General features: G+C 42.0%; 1 protein-coding gene across 2 annotated transcripts in view; it reads left to right on the forward strand.

Moving 5' to 3' along the window:
* Positions 1-14683, forward strand: part of Lrrc42 (leucine rich repeat containing 42) — a 23069-nt gene extending 8386 nt beyond the window's left edge. For both annotated transcript variants that reach the window (XM_021159797.2, XM_021159798.2), the window contains exons 3-8: positions 4873-5004; positions 7253-7371; positions 8462-8550; positions 9174-9287; positions 12329-12413; positions 14213-14683. In XM_021159797.2, the coding sequence (XP_021015456.1) occupies positions 4873-5004; positions 7253-7371; positions 8462-8550; positions 9174-9287; positions 12329-12413; positions 14213-14466 (793 nt within the window). In that variant the 3' untranslated portion in view covers positions 14467-14683. The remainder of the gene's footprint in view (positions 1-4872; positions 5005-7252; positions 7372-8461; positions 8551-9173; positions 9288-12328; positions 12414-14212) is intronic.
* Positions 14684-14983: the final 300 nt, after the last annotated feature.

The raw sequence follows: 14983 nt of genomic DNA on the forward strand, positions 1-14983 counted from the left end.
ATCTTGCTGAATGACAAAGCCAGTTTATTTAACATTTTATCCCTTTACCTCCCTTCTTCCTTCCTTGGTAGAATCTTGTACTAGCTCAAGTTGGCCTTATACTGTCAAACTCCTGCTTAGCCTCCTGGGTGCTATGATAGGCATGGGCAACCTTGCCATGCCTCACTCCTTACTTTATTCCAAGTTAGAGGGGTGAAAAGCAGAATTATGTATAAAGACTCCATATTTGAGAATATATAAAACTAAAATGAAAACTTTACAGTTCTACCACAGTATTGATGTTCAAAAACGTACTTCCCCTCATTAGAGTGCGTGCTCTATAGCTAGTGTTCTGCTTTCTCCATTATCTTTACAGTCTAAAGAGTTCCCATGCTTTTGAAAATGCTGTTTGTCCCTCATATTCTATAGTCTCATTGGTTAGATTGTGATAATAACACTTTAATTCACATTTGATGAGCATTTTAATAATGTAAGCAGCTCCAGTACCAAAACAATACGTGGGTATGACGTTTCTGGGAAGTAGTTTGCAGTGTGTATTGAGACCTAAAAGCAGCTACATGATTTGTTCAACATATAGTTCATTTTGTTTGCTTGGGTTTTTTGAGACAGGTCTTTCTATGAAGCTGTTACATTGTGATTAAAGGTGTGGGCTACCATGTCCAGCTTTGAAGTTATTTTTAAGCCAAGTCCTCACTATGTCATCTAAGCTGAAATTGAACTGGGCCTTCTGCTTCAGTTGCCCAAAACTCATTGTAAATCCAGTTGGCCTCAAACTCATGGCTCATGCTCCCTCCACTGTTCTGTCTAGTGTACAGGCATGGACCACCATCCTTGGCCTGTAATTCTGCATATTAAGACTATCTCAGCAAGCATGGTGATCACCCTATAGAGCAACATCTATCTTATAGGAGAAATTCGGGCTCTATAAGGTGGTTGTTGGAAATGAAGTCACACAGTGGAAGGATTCAACCTTCTTGTTTCTCTTACTCCTGGCTTCAGGAAAAAATAGGTGAAACTGGATAGAGGAAAGAGCCTTTCTTATAAGCCCAGTCATGATAGCAAACAACCGAAGCAGAAGGCCCAGTTCATTTTCAGCTTAGATGACATAGTGAGGACTTGGCTTAAAGAATAACTTCAAAGCTGGACATGGTAACCCACACCTTTAATCACAATATTTAGGAGGTAGAAGCAGGCAGATTTCTGTGAGGTCTAATCTACATAGAGAGTTCCAGGACAGCCAGCACTACATAGTGAGACCCTATCTCAAAACAAACAAAAATCCAAAAATAATTTTTTAAAAAATGTATTCAATCTGGTAACAACATTGGTTTTTGTAGCAGTGAGACACTGAAAGAGAATTTGCTAAGCAGATTATGGTATAGTCAGATAATGAAGTTAACATAATATTCTAAGATAATTTAAATGACTGCTAAATGTTCAAAATGTGACAAATGAAAAAAAAAATGAACCTACACATGTTGACTAACTCAATAACCACAGACTCAGGAGGCTGAGGCAGGAAGAGGGCCTAGAGCCAGTACAAGGCCAAACAGAGCTATTAGCAAAATCCCAGGTCTAAGATTTATTTTTTTAATTTGTTTTAGACAAATGAGCTTTTCTTTTCTTTTTAACTTTTTTGTAGCCCTGACTATTCTGAAACTCACTGAATAGACCAGGCTGGTCTTGAGATCGGAGATCTGCCTGCCTCTCTCCCTCCCAAGCTCTGGGACTAATGGCGTGCCATGCCCAGATGCAAGTGAGCTTATAAGAAACCACCTTCTTACGGCATGCATTAGTAGCTATGTGCATGCCATGGCACATGCTCTGTGCTGTGACACACATGGAGCTTAGAGAACAAACTGTGTGGAGTTAGTTCTTTCTTTCCTCCCTCTGGGAGATGTGAGGGATCGAATTCCAAGTCATAAGACCTAAATGGCAAGTGCCTTGCTCACTGCGCCATCTTGTTGGCCAGATCCCTTTTTTTTTGTTTGTTTGTTTGTTTGGTTGGTTGGTTTTCGGGTTTTTTTGTTTCTTTGTTTGTTTGGTTGTTTTTTAAGTACATTATAGCTATCCTCAGACACACCAGAAGAGGGCATCAGATTCCTTTACAAATGTTTGTGAGCCACCATGTGGTTGCTGGGAATTGAACTCAGGACCTCTGGAAGAGCAGTCAGTGCTCTTAACCGCTGAGCCATCTCTCCAGCCTCCCGTTTATATTTTTAAAATATTAATGTTTTTCACATGGTACTAGTGATTGAATTCAAGGTAGTAACTTTTCTTTTTCTTTTTAACCCTAAATTTTGTTTTAAAAATATTGTTATATATTGTTGAAAGAAAAAACCTAATGTCTATGAGGAAAGGTTGCAATTGGTTTTATTTTCTTTGTACTCTCTGTAATTTGTTTTCTTGGTATTTTGAGACAGGGTTTCTCTGTGTAGCTCAGCTGACCTAGAGCTCACGCTGTATATCCTCCTGCCTCTGCCTTCCAAGTCCTGGGATTAAAGGCATAAAGGTATGCACCACCACTGCCCAGCTTCTGTACTTTCTTAATCCCTCCCCCATTTTCCTTGTGATCCTGTATTTTGTATTTATAATGATCATGTATTTATTACAAAAAAAAAGTAGGGAACATTTTCAATATAATCTTTCAGATTATATTTTGTTAAATTCCAAACTTTGCATTTTTGAGCAGGTACAAGTGAGTTTATAGTTGTGATCAAAGCCCTCTTTTCTGACGACTCAAGAAACAAGGGCTGTAGGGATGTGTTTGCAGCCTAGAGCTGCTGCAGCAGAGGTGGTTGTACCAACACAAAAGGGGTCAGGCCAGAGGAAAGAACTTTGAGAAAATAATTGAAAATAAGAGAATCAGGTAGGTGAGAGCCCCTCATTAGGCACAGAAGCTGCCTGCTAAGAGGAGAAGCCAGGTCTTGACAGTTGGGGTCCAGGTAGACAGAATTAATCCTAACGGTGCTCACAGGGAGCTGTATCACCCTATGGTAACGAAGTAGTAATGGTCACTACTGTTTAAAGGGTGGACCTAGGCTGCCATCTACTTTGTAAATGTTTGGTTTTCTTAATTCTGGAAAGAAAGAATAGGAAGATGCAGTTTTATAACTGGAAAAATTGAAGCTGAAAGGGGTTAAGTGATGGAGCAAGTAATTAAAGCTGTTTGAATACAGAGTGGGCCCAGAAGTGTGGCTCAGCAGGTAGAGTGGCAGCTCCCAGTGATTCAAGCCTGACAACCTGAGGTTGAGAGCTCACATAAAGTGGGGAGAGAGAGCTGTCTCCTCTCACTCACTCCCCCACCTGTCTCTGTCTCTGCTGCTTCTCCCACAATAAAATAAAAAGAATTCAAACTCAGGTCTGTTTTGCACAAAAATATCTGTGTGTATTCAGTTGTTTCTTTACCGTTTGGGCCTTCAGAGGTCATTTGGAAGACAAGCTGCAAAAAAGAATCTGGAGCCTTGTGCCCTAGATTAGCATCTAGTACTGTCTGTGCCAATCCTCAGCCTTGAGTTACTTGATGTTTTTTAATCACATCACACAGTATTATGTTCTTCACCCTTAATTTCAGAGTTACTAAAAATCCTTTGGTAATTGATCAAAGGATGTGTGTTTTCCTTTCTCTAATTGCCAGTAACCCCCTAAATCCCCACTAACACTTCAGAACTGAGATCAGAAGGTAGAAAGCAGCTTTATTTTCAGTGCAGCTACAATAGTCTGGGTAAGTAATGCTTACTCATGTACCCAGCTGAGCTCTGTCTCCAGGCAGTTTAAACTTTTCCATTTAAAAAGAGTCCCAGCACCTCAGCCCATTTACCTAGTAGGCCAGTTGTCGCTTTAACAGTAAATAATTTCATTTGGTTATAGGAAGGAAAGAGCTCCGCCATTCTTCCCTTCTGATTAGCCATCCTTTTTTTGGCAGTTAAACTCGTGCTGAGTAAGAGAGAGCTGTGTGTTCTCACTAATCCTAGCACATTCTTCTGCTGCAGACATCCCAGGCTTCCAGAGGAAAGTGGATGAGAAGTGGATGCTCTGGCCACTGTCAGGCCTCCCTAGTATCCTAGGAACCTCTTCTCTCCTGTTCTGCTCACACCTAATCCCTTTCATGTTTTCCTGTTGACCTCATTAGAAATAGATGAACAAGTAGAAGGCAGAGCAGAGCCCAGTCAGGCTGTGGAATGCCATTTTGATCTGTTCCTCTCCAGAGGCCTCCCTGATGCTTCCTGATAACAGCTTGGCAAGGTGCTCCAGTGTAATTAAGTCACTTATGTTCATAGTTTGTCTTAATAAGCATCTAAATGAGAGTCATGCTGTAGCATTCTTTCAGGGTAGTTAGGGCAACAGATCCAGTGGTGTGGACGGGTGCTCAAGCTTGAGCTTCAGTAGAAAGATAAAATGTGATGTGCTAGGTAGTTTTTTAAATACCTTTTAGTATATGCAGATTAAAGCGTGGGCTCATGCTTGTAATTGAAACAGGAGACTTTTAAATCAAGTCCAGCCTAGACTACAGAGTAAGGCCCTTCCTAAAAAAGGAAAAAAGCAAAAGAAAAGGCAGTTTGTAAGTTTGGAAATCCCCAGGTGAAGCCCAGCTACCGCCAAGGTCCGGCTAATGACAGACTGGATTTTTAATTGTGACTTGCCTTTGCTCAGACTCTTCTGTTTGTTAAAAGGTGTTGATTCTATCATCATATACAAAGGGTTTTTTTGAGGTACTTACTAATTAGTCCAACCCATGTGATAGAATCATTAGTGTTACGTGCTTATTTCTTGGTACTTTGGAGTAATGTCATGTTGTCTGTGGCACAAAGTCACAACCTGAAAGTTTGAAAAGATGATGACAAGCTATTGATTGCTCTCCACACTACACAGGTATTTGGTGGTTGCAGAAAAACTTGAAGAGATCAAGTCTTTCCGGGAGCTGACTCGTCTGGACCTCTCCTGTTGCTGGCTTGGAGATGAACATGAGCTTCTAGAACACCTCACCAATGAGGCTCTGTCCAGGTACCAGCCCACTGTTGCTTGTAAACATCTTGTTTATTTACTGACTTACTTATTTTTATCTGCTGTACAGTGATGGTTTGACTACATGTATGTCTGTGTGAAGGTGTCAGATTCCCCTGAACGGGAGTTACAGAGCATTGTAAGCTATTGTGTAGGTGCTGGGAATTGAACCCCGGTCCTCTAGAAGAGCATCCAGTGCTCCTAACTGCTGAGCCATCCTCCAGGCCCTGCTGTATTTTAAAAGGACAGTCCAGTAGAATCATTTTAAGGAATGTTACTTACTTTCCTGTATTATTTACTAAAATTTTTTTCTAAAAACACTTTCAACTTTTGTTCATTTGGTATAGCAGTATAGATTGGAAAGCTCTTAGGAAAGATAATTTATTTGTTCTTTTTTCTAAATAACCTTTTTTTTTTTTTTTTTTTTTTTGGTTTTGGTTTTGGTTTTTCAAGACAGGGCTTCTCTGTGTAGCCCTGGCTATCCTGGAACTCATTCTGTAGACCAGGCTGGCCTTGAACTCAGAAATCCTCCAGCCTCTGCCTCCCAAGTGATGGGATTAAAGGCATGTGCCACCACTGCCCGGCTAAATAACCGTTCTTGTTTTGTTTGTTTGTTTGTTAAAGTATTTCTTTGTGTAACAGAGCCCTAGCTATCCCAGAACTTACTCTGTAGATTAGATCAGGCTGACCTCCAATTCACAAAGATCTGCCAGGCTCTGCCTCCCAATTAAAGGTGTTTTCCACCATGCCCAGTTTCTAAGTAACCTTTGTTATTTTTTTTTTTTAAGATTTACTTATTTATTTTATGCATATGAATACACTGTAGCTGTCTTCAGACACACCCAAAAAGGGTATCAGATCCTATTACATATGGTTGTGAGCCACCATGAGATTGCTTAGAGTTGAACTCAGGACCTCTAGAAGAGAAGTCAGTGCTCTTAATGGCTGAGCCTCTAAGTAACCTTTATTTAACCTGTAGTAGTCAAAACCATCAAGATTGAAAACTGTTGTCCCTTGTTTGTTCATTTTATTTGTCCTAGTTTATTATAGTAAGTGATAAAAAATTGGGACTGGAAACCTGGCTCATTGGGTAAAGTCACTTGTCACCAAGCCTGATAATTCTTGAGTTCAATCCCTAGAATCCATGGTAGAGAGAAAGAACCAACTCCTTCAAGTTGTTCTGACTCCCCAGTCACCATGGCATATGCATCTCTACCCCTGTCTACACACAGAATAAATATTTGTAACAAAAAGTTTACAAAAATTTGGGGGCTGGAGAGATGGTTCAGAGGTTAAGAGCACTGACTGCTCTGCCAGAGGTCCTGAGTTCAACTCACAGCAACCACATGGTGGCTCCCAACCATCTATAATGTGTCTAATGCCCTCTTCTGGCCTACAGGCATAAATGGCAGGCAGAACACTGTATACATAATAAATAAATAAATCTTTTAAAAAAAAATTGAGCCGGGCGTGGTGGCGCACGCCTTTAATCCCAGCACTTGGGAAGCAGAGGCAGGCGGATTTCTGAGTTCGAGGACAGCCTGGTCTACAGAGTGAGTTCCAGGACAGCCAGGGCTATACAGAGAAACCCTGTCTCGAAAAACCAAAAAAAAAAAAAATAAATAAAATAAAAAAAATAAAAAATAAAAAAAAAAATTGGGACTGGAAAAATGGCTCCATGTTTAAGAACACTTGCTCTTAGAGAGGATCTGGGTTCAAGTCCCAGCACCCACATGACGGTTCACAGTGCTCTGTAATCCAGTTCCATGGGATCCTGTGCCCTATTGTAGCTTCCTCAAGTACAAATATAGTATACAGACATGCGTGCAGACAGAACACTGTACACATAAAATTTATTTTTAAAAATTTACAAAAGTTCAAGAATATCAATAGGAAAGAACAGTTGTAAGCAGAGCAATATTTTAGTGAGATTTGGGTGATCTTTTATAATATTTGGAAATGTTAATATTTTATGTTTTTAAGTGAAATGTTTCAAAGTATGTTCTCAAACATTCATTAAGGGCTGGAGAGATGGTTCAGTGGTTAAGAGCATTGACTGCTCTGCCAGAGGTCCTGAGTTCAATTCCCAGCAACCACATGGTGGCTCACAACCATCTGTAATGAGATCTGATGCCCTCTTCTGGTGTGTCTGAAAACAGCTACAGTGTACTCATATACATAGAAAAATAAATAAATCTAAAATAACAACATTCATTAAGTGATACTTTTATGGCTTTTGTTTCTCCAGTGTCACTCAGCTCCACTTGAAGGATAATTGCTTATCTGATGCAGGCATTCGGAAAATGACAGCACCAGTGCGGGTGATGAAAAGAGGCCTTGAGAATCTAGCACTATTAGACCTGTCTTGTAAGTTACTGGGTGTTAATGTCTGGAGATTGGCTTTTGGGTCATCACTCCCCTATGTGAAGGATAAAAGGCAAGCTGGCCTAGGAGCCGTTACAGTCCAGTGACAGGACTGAGGCCAGTGGCTCTTTACTCCTAACCCAGTGCCTTTTGCAGCTTACTACCACTTCCTACAGGAAAAGGCCCTTCAGATTTCCCAGACACTCAGCATATAGCCATCAGGGCCCTTCTGTCATGTTAAAAGCATACATAAGGATATTTGGCTCTACTTTGAGTCTCTGATCCATAGTGTCTGTCAGCTCTGTTCTTTTTATCAGCATTTACCTACTAAGGAGCAGAATAAATCACTCTCGTGGTCATTTAGGATTAACTTGACTCCAGTGATAGGAAGTTAGCAGTTTGAGAGTCCAGTAAATACTGCCTGTGGCAAGGTGGGTTGGTTCCCAGTGAATAAAAACCGCAGAGGCGAGGACACAGGGTGGTTTTGTACCCTTGGGCAATTACTTGACTTCTGAGCCTTGGTTTTGGCCTCTGTTCAGTAATGTTGCTGAGTCCCCTGGCATACTTCCAGGGAAGCTGCCTATTCAGTAAATACCTGTTGAGCATCTGCTCTATCGCTGCCACTGTGCTTAGGATTCCTAGAGGAGACAGCTAAAGCAGTACTCTGATGTGAAAGGGTGCTGTGTAAGAAAAGCTTCTGACAAACGAGATAGTCACAGTAGTGATGGCCCCTTGTTTGTCAGTACCCTGAAAGCTTCTCAAACTGAACACATGCCCGTGATTACTTCAGAGGTGAACTGGTGACGAGCAGGACAGTACGCACCATTTCACTAGTTCCCTAACTCCTAAGCGTGTGGGGTAACTGCCTTAATCCTGTATTGTTCTGCTCATCAGAGTCCTAGGTAGTTGGACTCTGAAGGATCTACTGTGGTTGCTCCATGTTGCAAGTAGAAAAAAATAAAGACTTCATATTGAATTCACTTGGGGACACTCACACACCCTGCTCATTGGTGCCTGGCTGCTTTTCCCTGAGCTTACTGTGGGGGTTTTACCAACAGTTAGGACAGAACGCTGCCTTGTTTTTGATGTCTAGGTAACCCTGAGATAACAGACGCTGGAATTGGATACCTGTTTTCGTTTAGAAAATTAAATTGCTTGGATATCTCTGGAACAGGACTAAAGGTAAGGCTTTTGGTCTCTTTCAGCCTTACAGGCTTTATGATATGGGACTTCGCTTCTCTTACAATTGGAAGTTTAGAAAGAGCTAGTATTTATGATGGTCTTGTTTTGTTTTGGAGATAAAGAGTTACTATGTCACCCTTCCTGGGCTTGAATTTCCCTTGTAGCCTAGGTTAGCCTCAAACTCATGGCTGTCCTTAGCTTATTGAATATTAAGGTCATGGGCATATGTCACCATGCCCAGCTGGTTTGGTGTTTGGTGTGGTTGGCTAGCCCAGGCTGGTTTGGAACTCATGATCCTCTTTGCTTCAGTCTCCAGAGTGTTGGAAGCATAGGTGTGCACTACCATACCGAATTTTTTTTTTTTTTTTTTGGTTTTTTCGAGACAGGGTTTCTCTGTGTAGCCCTGGCTGTCCTGGCACCCACTTTGTAGACCAGGCTGGCCTCGAACTCAGAAATCCGCCTGCCTCTGCCTCCCGAGTGCTGGGATTAAAGGCGTGTGCCACCACGCCCGGCCTTTTTTTTTTTTTTTTTTTTAACCATACCTAATTTATGGTGTTCTTTGCTACTAAAACCAAGTAAGAATTGGAAATGTGTTCATGTATCTGGTGTTTCTCCCTCACCAGGACATCAAAGCCGTTAAGGACAAGCTCCGGGCAAACATAGGCCTTGTTCACTCCAAAGTGCCTTTGAAGGAATTTGATCATAGTAACTGCAAAACAGAGGGCTGGGCTGACCAGGTATGCCGGGCTTTTCACTACAGTTAATACAGCTTTTCCTTTTAATTCTAGGTATCTACATGTCAAATAAACATGAATCCCTTTAATACTTTTTTGCCTCAATTGTATTTCTCACCTCAGTCATCAATGGTGATAATCTGTTACTGACCCATCTACTTAAGGAGATAGTAGTATTGAATGTCAGATCTTAACATCTCCCTGCTTTGTTTGAGAGACTGGGCCTCATGCCTAGGATGCCTTCTTATTCTACAAATGATTCAGGAAATAAGTAAATTATGGCTCACTAAGCAAAAAGGAGAAAGAGGAGGAGATCTGATCTGTTGTTTCACAGTGTGCTATATTCTAGAGAGAATTAACTAGTGTCACACTGTAAAGGTTTCAAATCTGACTGTTCTTTTTCTTTTTCCAGAGCCTTTGTGAGGAGTCTCTTTGATCTTTTTCTCTCTTGCCTTTTGCCAGTGAAAGATCTAGCCTTTGAATGTCTCTTGACTTCATAATGCTCTTCCCAGGTGGTAAAGTATAGCCTTGAGTAGAAAGTCAAAAGGTACCAGGTAGATAGCAGCTCACCTGTATGGGGCACCTTTCCCCTTCAGACACTTAACTGTTGATTCCTGGCAGAAGCATGGAAGACTTTGTCCTGAGTTCTTCCTTGGCTCTGAGCCAGAAGGGATGGATGATGGAGAATCCACCAGCCTGAACATAGCATCACTTCCCAGTAGATAAGAAGGAAGACCTGTGTCAAGTGTTTCAGAACCATTTGGAGCTGGCTCCAGATAGGCACAGTTCAGTAATTGCCAATGTGGACCCCAAGTTCCATCCTAGGTGCATCTGTTGGATACATGGCTGTTGCCAAGACCTACAGGTTGGTAGCAGGTGACATGGTGGAAAGACACAAGTCGTGGAGTCAGAAACTGAGAGTTGAGAGTTGAGCCTCATAAACTCAGTAGCTAGCTGTATGACTGAGGAAACATTGAGTCTTCTTTACAAAAGCTAGGATTTCTCTTTGAGTTTTTGAAGACCAAGTAAAACACCTAACAGTGTGGCCTTGAAGTAAGTAGGCTGGACAAGGGTAGCTTCCTGCCATCACCTGGGACCTCCAGGGCTTTGAGGAAGGGGTTTCCTAGCCTCCTCCTGATCCTTTGCAGGAACTCCAGCCAGACCCATCCCTGAAAAGGGAGGTAGCTAACAGGAACCCACTTCCTTTTCTGTCTCCAAACTTCTCTACTTCTCCTGCTGTATTCTACTTCCCTTCTTTTTAAAGAAATCAACTACGCAAGTTTATTTCAGTGATAAGCCCTTGTTTGTTTATTTATTCTTTCAGTCTTATTCCTGAAAGCGTTCAGCTTCCTCTATCATATTTATTGTCGTTCCCTTGCCTCCTCACCCCCACATTCCCAGTGTCCCCTTCCGGTGGTGCTTTCTTTTCTATGTAATGTCAGTTACCCTTACTCAGGTGAGTCCCTCACCGCCTGGCATCGTGTTCTCTGGGTTCTTAGCTCTCGCGCCCCTTGCTGCCGTCCTTCCCTTGCAGTCTGGTTTTGGCCTCTGCTGTTTTACTTTAAGTGTCTCTGGAAGCTTCCAGGTAGCCTCGTGTTCACCTTCCTTGGCTTTATATGACATTTAATATAAACATGCATGCCTTGGAGATTTTCCTGTCTTAGCTGATTCCTCCTTCCCTTTTATACCTCTTTTTCTCAGTGTCAAGAAATGATTACTAATCTATCAGAAGCCATTTGTATCCCCAAATATTACCTACAAGTGTCTTCTTGGAACCTCAAAGTCAGTTTGTCCAAACTTGGTTTCTTTTTCTGTATTCACATTTAGCCCTTCTTCTGTTGCTGTTGCTGGAAGGACAGTGTCTTTATTTTCTACCAAGTCACCAAATTGATTTAGTCCATTTTGGCTTCCCCTTAGATCAGTAACCATTGTCCAATCCCAGGAAATACCATTGAAGGATCCATAACTAATACGTTCTGAGTGCTTTCTGCATAATAGATACTGATAGCCCTCTGTGCAGTCCTTGTAACAGCCCTGTGGAATACACACCATTACTAAGCTTTAGTCAACATGTCAAGAAAGTGAGGCTCAGAAGTTAAATCACTAGCAATGTGGCTTTCTCCTAGTAAATGTGCTCTTACGGTTTGTAGTTTTGTTTGTCTATATCTTGAGTCTTACTGTGTATCACAGACTGGCCCCAAAATCACAGTTCTGGAACTACAGGTGTGTTCTACCATACTAGATCTGCTTGATCCTTGAACTGCTCTGTATCCTGCAAGTATTTTTCATCATTTACGGTCATTATGATCATTGCATTGCATTAGTAAGAAGTATCAAATGCAAAGTTCTTGTTACTCAAAATATGTTGAAATAATTACTTACATTTCATTCTGTCATACATAGTTTATTATGTTCAGTCGTATTTCTAAAGAAATCAACAGTAGCCAATAAGTAAAATTACATTTGTAACATGTGGATATAGAAATATGGGCATCCTACACACACAGGAGATAGGAGTTATTACAGATGTATTTCAAGACATAGGGTCTGGGATATGTGGCACGTACTGTGACTGTGATTTTAGCTTTTAGTGTTTACAGCTGTGCAGTTCATGCAGCTCAGTCCTAGCTTAGAGCAGGATGGAACTGGGCAGGAATGAGCTCAGCAGGCTGCCTGCAGCATACACATACATAGTTTTTGACAATCTGATTTGATTCTTTTGTTTTGTTTTGATTTGGTTTGGTTATTTGGTTTTTTCGAGACAGGGTTTCTCTGTGTAGCCCTGGCTGTCCTGGAACTCAGAAATCCGTCTGCCTCTGCCTCCCGAGTGCTGGGATTAAACTGATTTGATCCTTATGAATAAAAGTTATCAGTAGGTTTGTGTTTCAGGAAAGGGAGCAAAGACTAGCTAAGAGGAACAGTGTTTGCCTCCCTGGTACAAAAAAGGGAAAACAACAAAAAGATGAGAAAAAAGGGAAGAGACAAGTTTGAGATTAAAATGGCAAGGATTTGTTTGGGTTCAAGTTTTTCCAAATTTCTTTCAGATCGTTCTGCAGTGGGAGCGAGTGAGTGCGGAAGCCGTGCGGCAGCGGAAAAATGTGGAGCCTCGAAAGGCAGCTCAGTACTTCTGTGAGAAATTCTATGTTTTGAAGTTTTTGCTCTTGGGTTTTTACACTCTTAAAACGATCAGCCCATCTTCTCTCTGTAGGAAAGTTAATTGTAGCAGTATCAACTTACTATGATCACTCAGACAAGTCATTCCCTCAGCATAGCTCATGCTGCAAGCACCGCCACCAGGAAGGCTGTTGCTTATTACTTATTTGTATCTGTCTCCCTCCAAAGAAGACTTACGGTGGCACAAAAGAAAGCAGAGCACAGACAGTGAGTGTCACCAACAGATGGGAGCAGGACTAGGAATGCTGTTCAGTGATCAAGGGCTCCTCGTGTGGGCAAGGCCATATGTTCAGTCTCAAACATGAGAGAGAAAAAAGACTTGTGAGCCAGGTGCCCTGCAGGATACAGGTGCGTCAACAGAATGCGGTGTTTATGTACAAGGGAGTGTGATCCAGTCTTAGAAAGCAAGGACATATGGGATAAAAAGATGGTTTTCTCAGTGGTTAAGAGTGCACATGCTCTTCCAGAGGACCTGAATTCAGTTTACAGCAGCCACATGGGGTGGCTTACACCACCTAAAACTCCAGCTCCAGGGCACCCAATATCTCTGGCCTCCCGGATGCCTCCATTTATTGCACATAGTCACACACTTACATACAATTAAGATGATATAAATTTTTTTGTTTAACTTTTTTATTATTTATTTATATTATATGCATTGGTGCTTGTATATCTGTGTGAGGATGTCAGATCCTGGAGTTACAGGCAGCTGTGAGCCGCCATATGGGTGCTGGGTCCTCTGGAAGAGCAGCCAGTGCTCCTAATTGCAGAGGCATCTCTCCAGCCCCAGTCCTTTGGTTTTTTTTAAAACGTAAGGGCATTTTGACACATGAGCATTGAAGACGTGCTACATGAGATAAAGCAGTCATGAAAGGACAAATACTCTACTATGATTGCTCCTTTGTGAGCTTCCCAGAGCATCAGGGTCACTGAGAAAGAGGAGTAGTTGGAGGGGATAAGGTCTTTCCACTGAATGGTTACAGACTTTTAGTTTATAAGGTAAAGACTTCTGTGGGCTGGTAAGATGGCTCATTGGGAAAGGTGCTTGCCATCTCTGCAAACCTGGCAGCCTGAGTTTGACCCCATGATGGAAGGAAAGCACTGACTCCAAAAAGTTGTCGTCTGACCTCTGTATGCATGGTGCCACATGTGCATGCACATTCACATCATACCCACAGACACACCGTATGGAGGCAGTAAAATGTTCTGGAAAATGAAGGCTGCAGCTCGTGCTAGCATACTGTCTTATCACGCACAAGGCTCTGGGTCCATCAGCTCTGAAAATAGAAACATTCTGGAGATAGGTTAAAATGTTCATTTTGTCATTTTAAACAAGAACTAAGTGATAGACTGAAGGAAACAATAACAAAATCAGAACCCCAGGGCACACCAGATACTATAAGGGCAGAGGTCAGAATCAGGTCCAGGTTTTCAAAGGAGAAAAGAAGCCAACAGCTTTTTAGCTTTGAGGGTGTGTCTGACACTGTCCTTTTATATGCATTATTTTATTTATCTATTTCTGTGTCATTCTAGTTTTTTATTCATAGGAAATTTTAAAAATTGGTTATTGTTAGACTCACTGAACCCAGTAAGTGCCCACCTCTCCCTCTGCCGTGATAGTGTATCTGCCACTCCTGCTGCCGGGCATTCAGTCCAGACCACCCCAGGGCCTTGTCTTAGTCCTGGGTGGTCTCAGACTTTGGCAGGCCCTGGCCCACGAGCACAGAAAACTCACCCATTTCTTATTCCTACAGACCAGAATCAAGCTCGCACAGAAGTTACAAGGAAATGTCCCCTCGCAGAGACCCACATGAACTCTTCTGGAAAACTCCAGTTCTACAGGGAGGAGGCTCCGGACTGCCATGAGCCACTGTTGAGCCAAGAATCAAAGAAGAGCAAGAAGAGAGCTTTCGAGGAGTCAGAGCAGGAGCAGAGCTCGCCCCAGTCGGCCAAGCAGAAGTGTGTGTGTCTGGCTGTGGAAGATTGGGATTTGCTCAATTCCTACTGACTGACACATACAGTCAACCTCCCCCACCTTAGTATGAGGAGGGGAGACTGCTGGTGATTTTCTTTTGGTTTGGATTTACCTATGGCATTAGCATAGCAAGCAGATATTTCTACTTTTGTGGTGTGGGAGGGAAGGCTATGGACGTATGTAATAATTTCTAATGTATATTTTCAATACATAGTAATTTTTTCAAATAAACTCTTTTGCTCTCGTTGAATTCTGCTTGTGAATTGCAGATTGGAGCCACAGGAGATAGCACCATGTGAACTAATGAATTTGGCATGACCTGTTCTTGCTACAGTTTGAACAGCTGATAGAACGTAGATGTGAATGAAGCTGCTGCTGACTGTATGCTTCCCTGGGCCATGCCCTGGCCTCGTAGCGTATACATGAAACTAGCCAAAATTCAGAGCCAAGAACCTTTAACATCAAGTTAAGTGGCATGTTCAATGTCACAAAGCTTAGAGTAGGAAGTGAGAGTTTACACTTCTTTCTAGTTGGCTGCAAAGCCCATTCT

Source organism: Mus caroli, unplaced genomic scaffold (assembly GCF_978045245.1).
Source record: "Mus caroli unplaced genomic scaffold, Mus_caroli_1 scaffold_6, whole genome shotgun sequence".
NCBI lineage: Eukaryota > Metazoa > Chordata > Mammalia > Rodentia > Muridae > Mus > Mus caroli.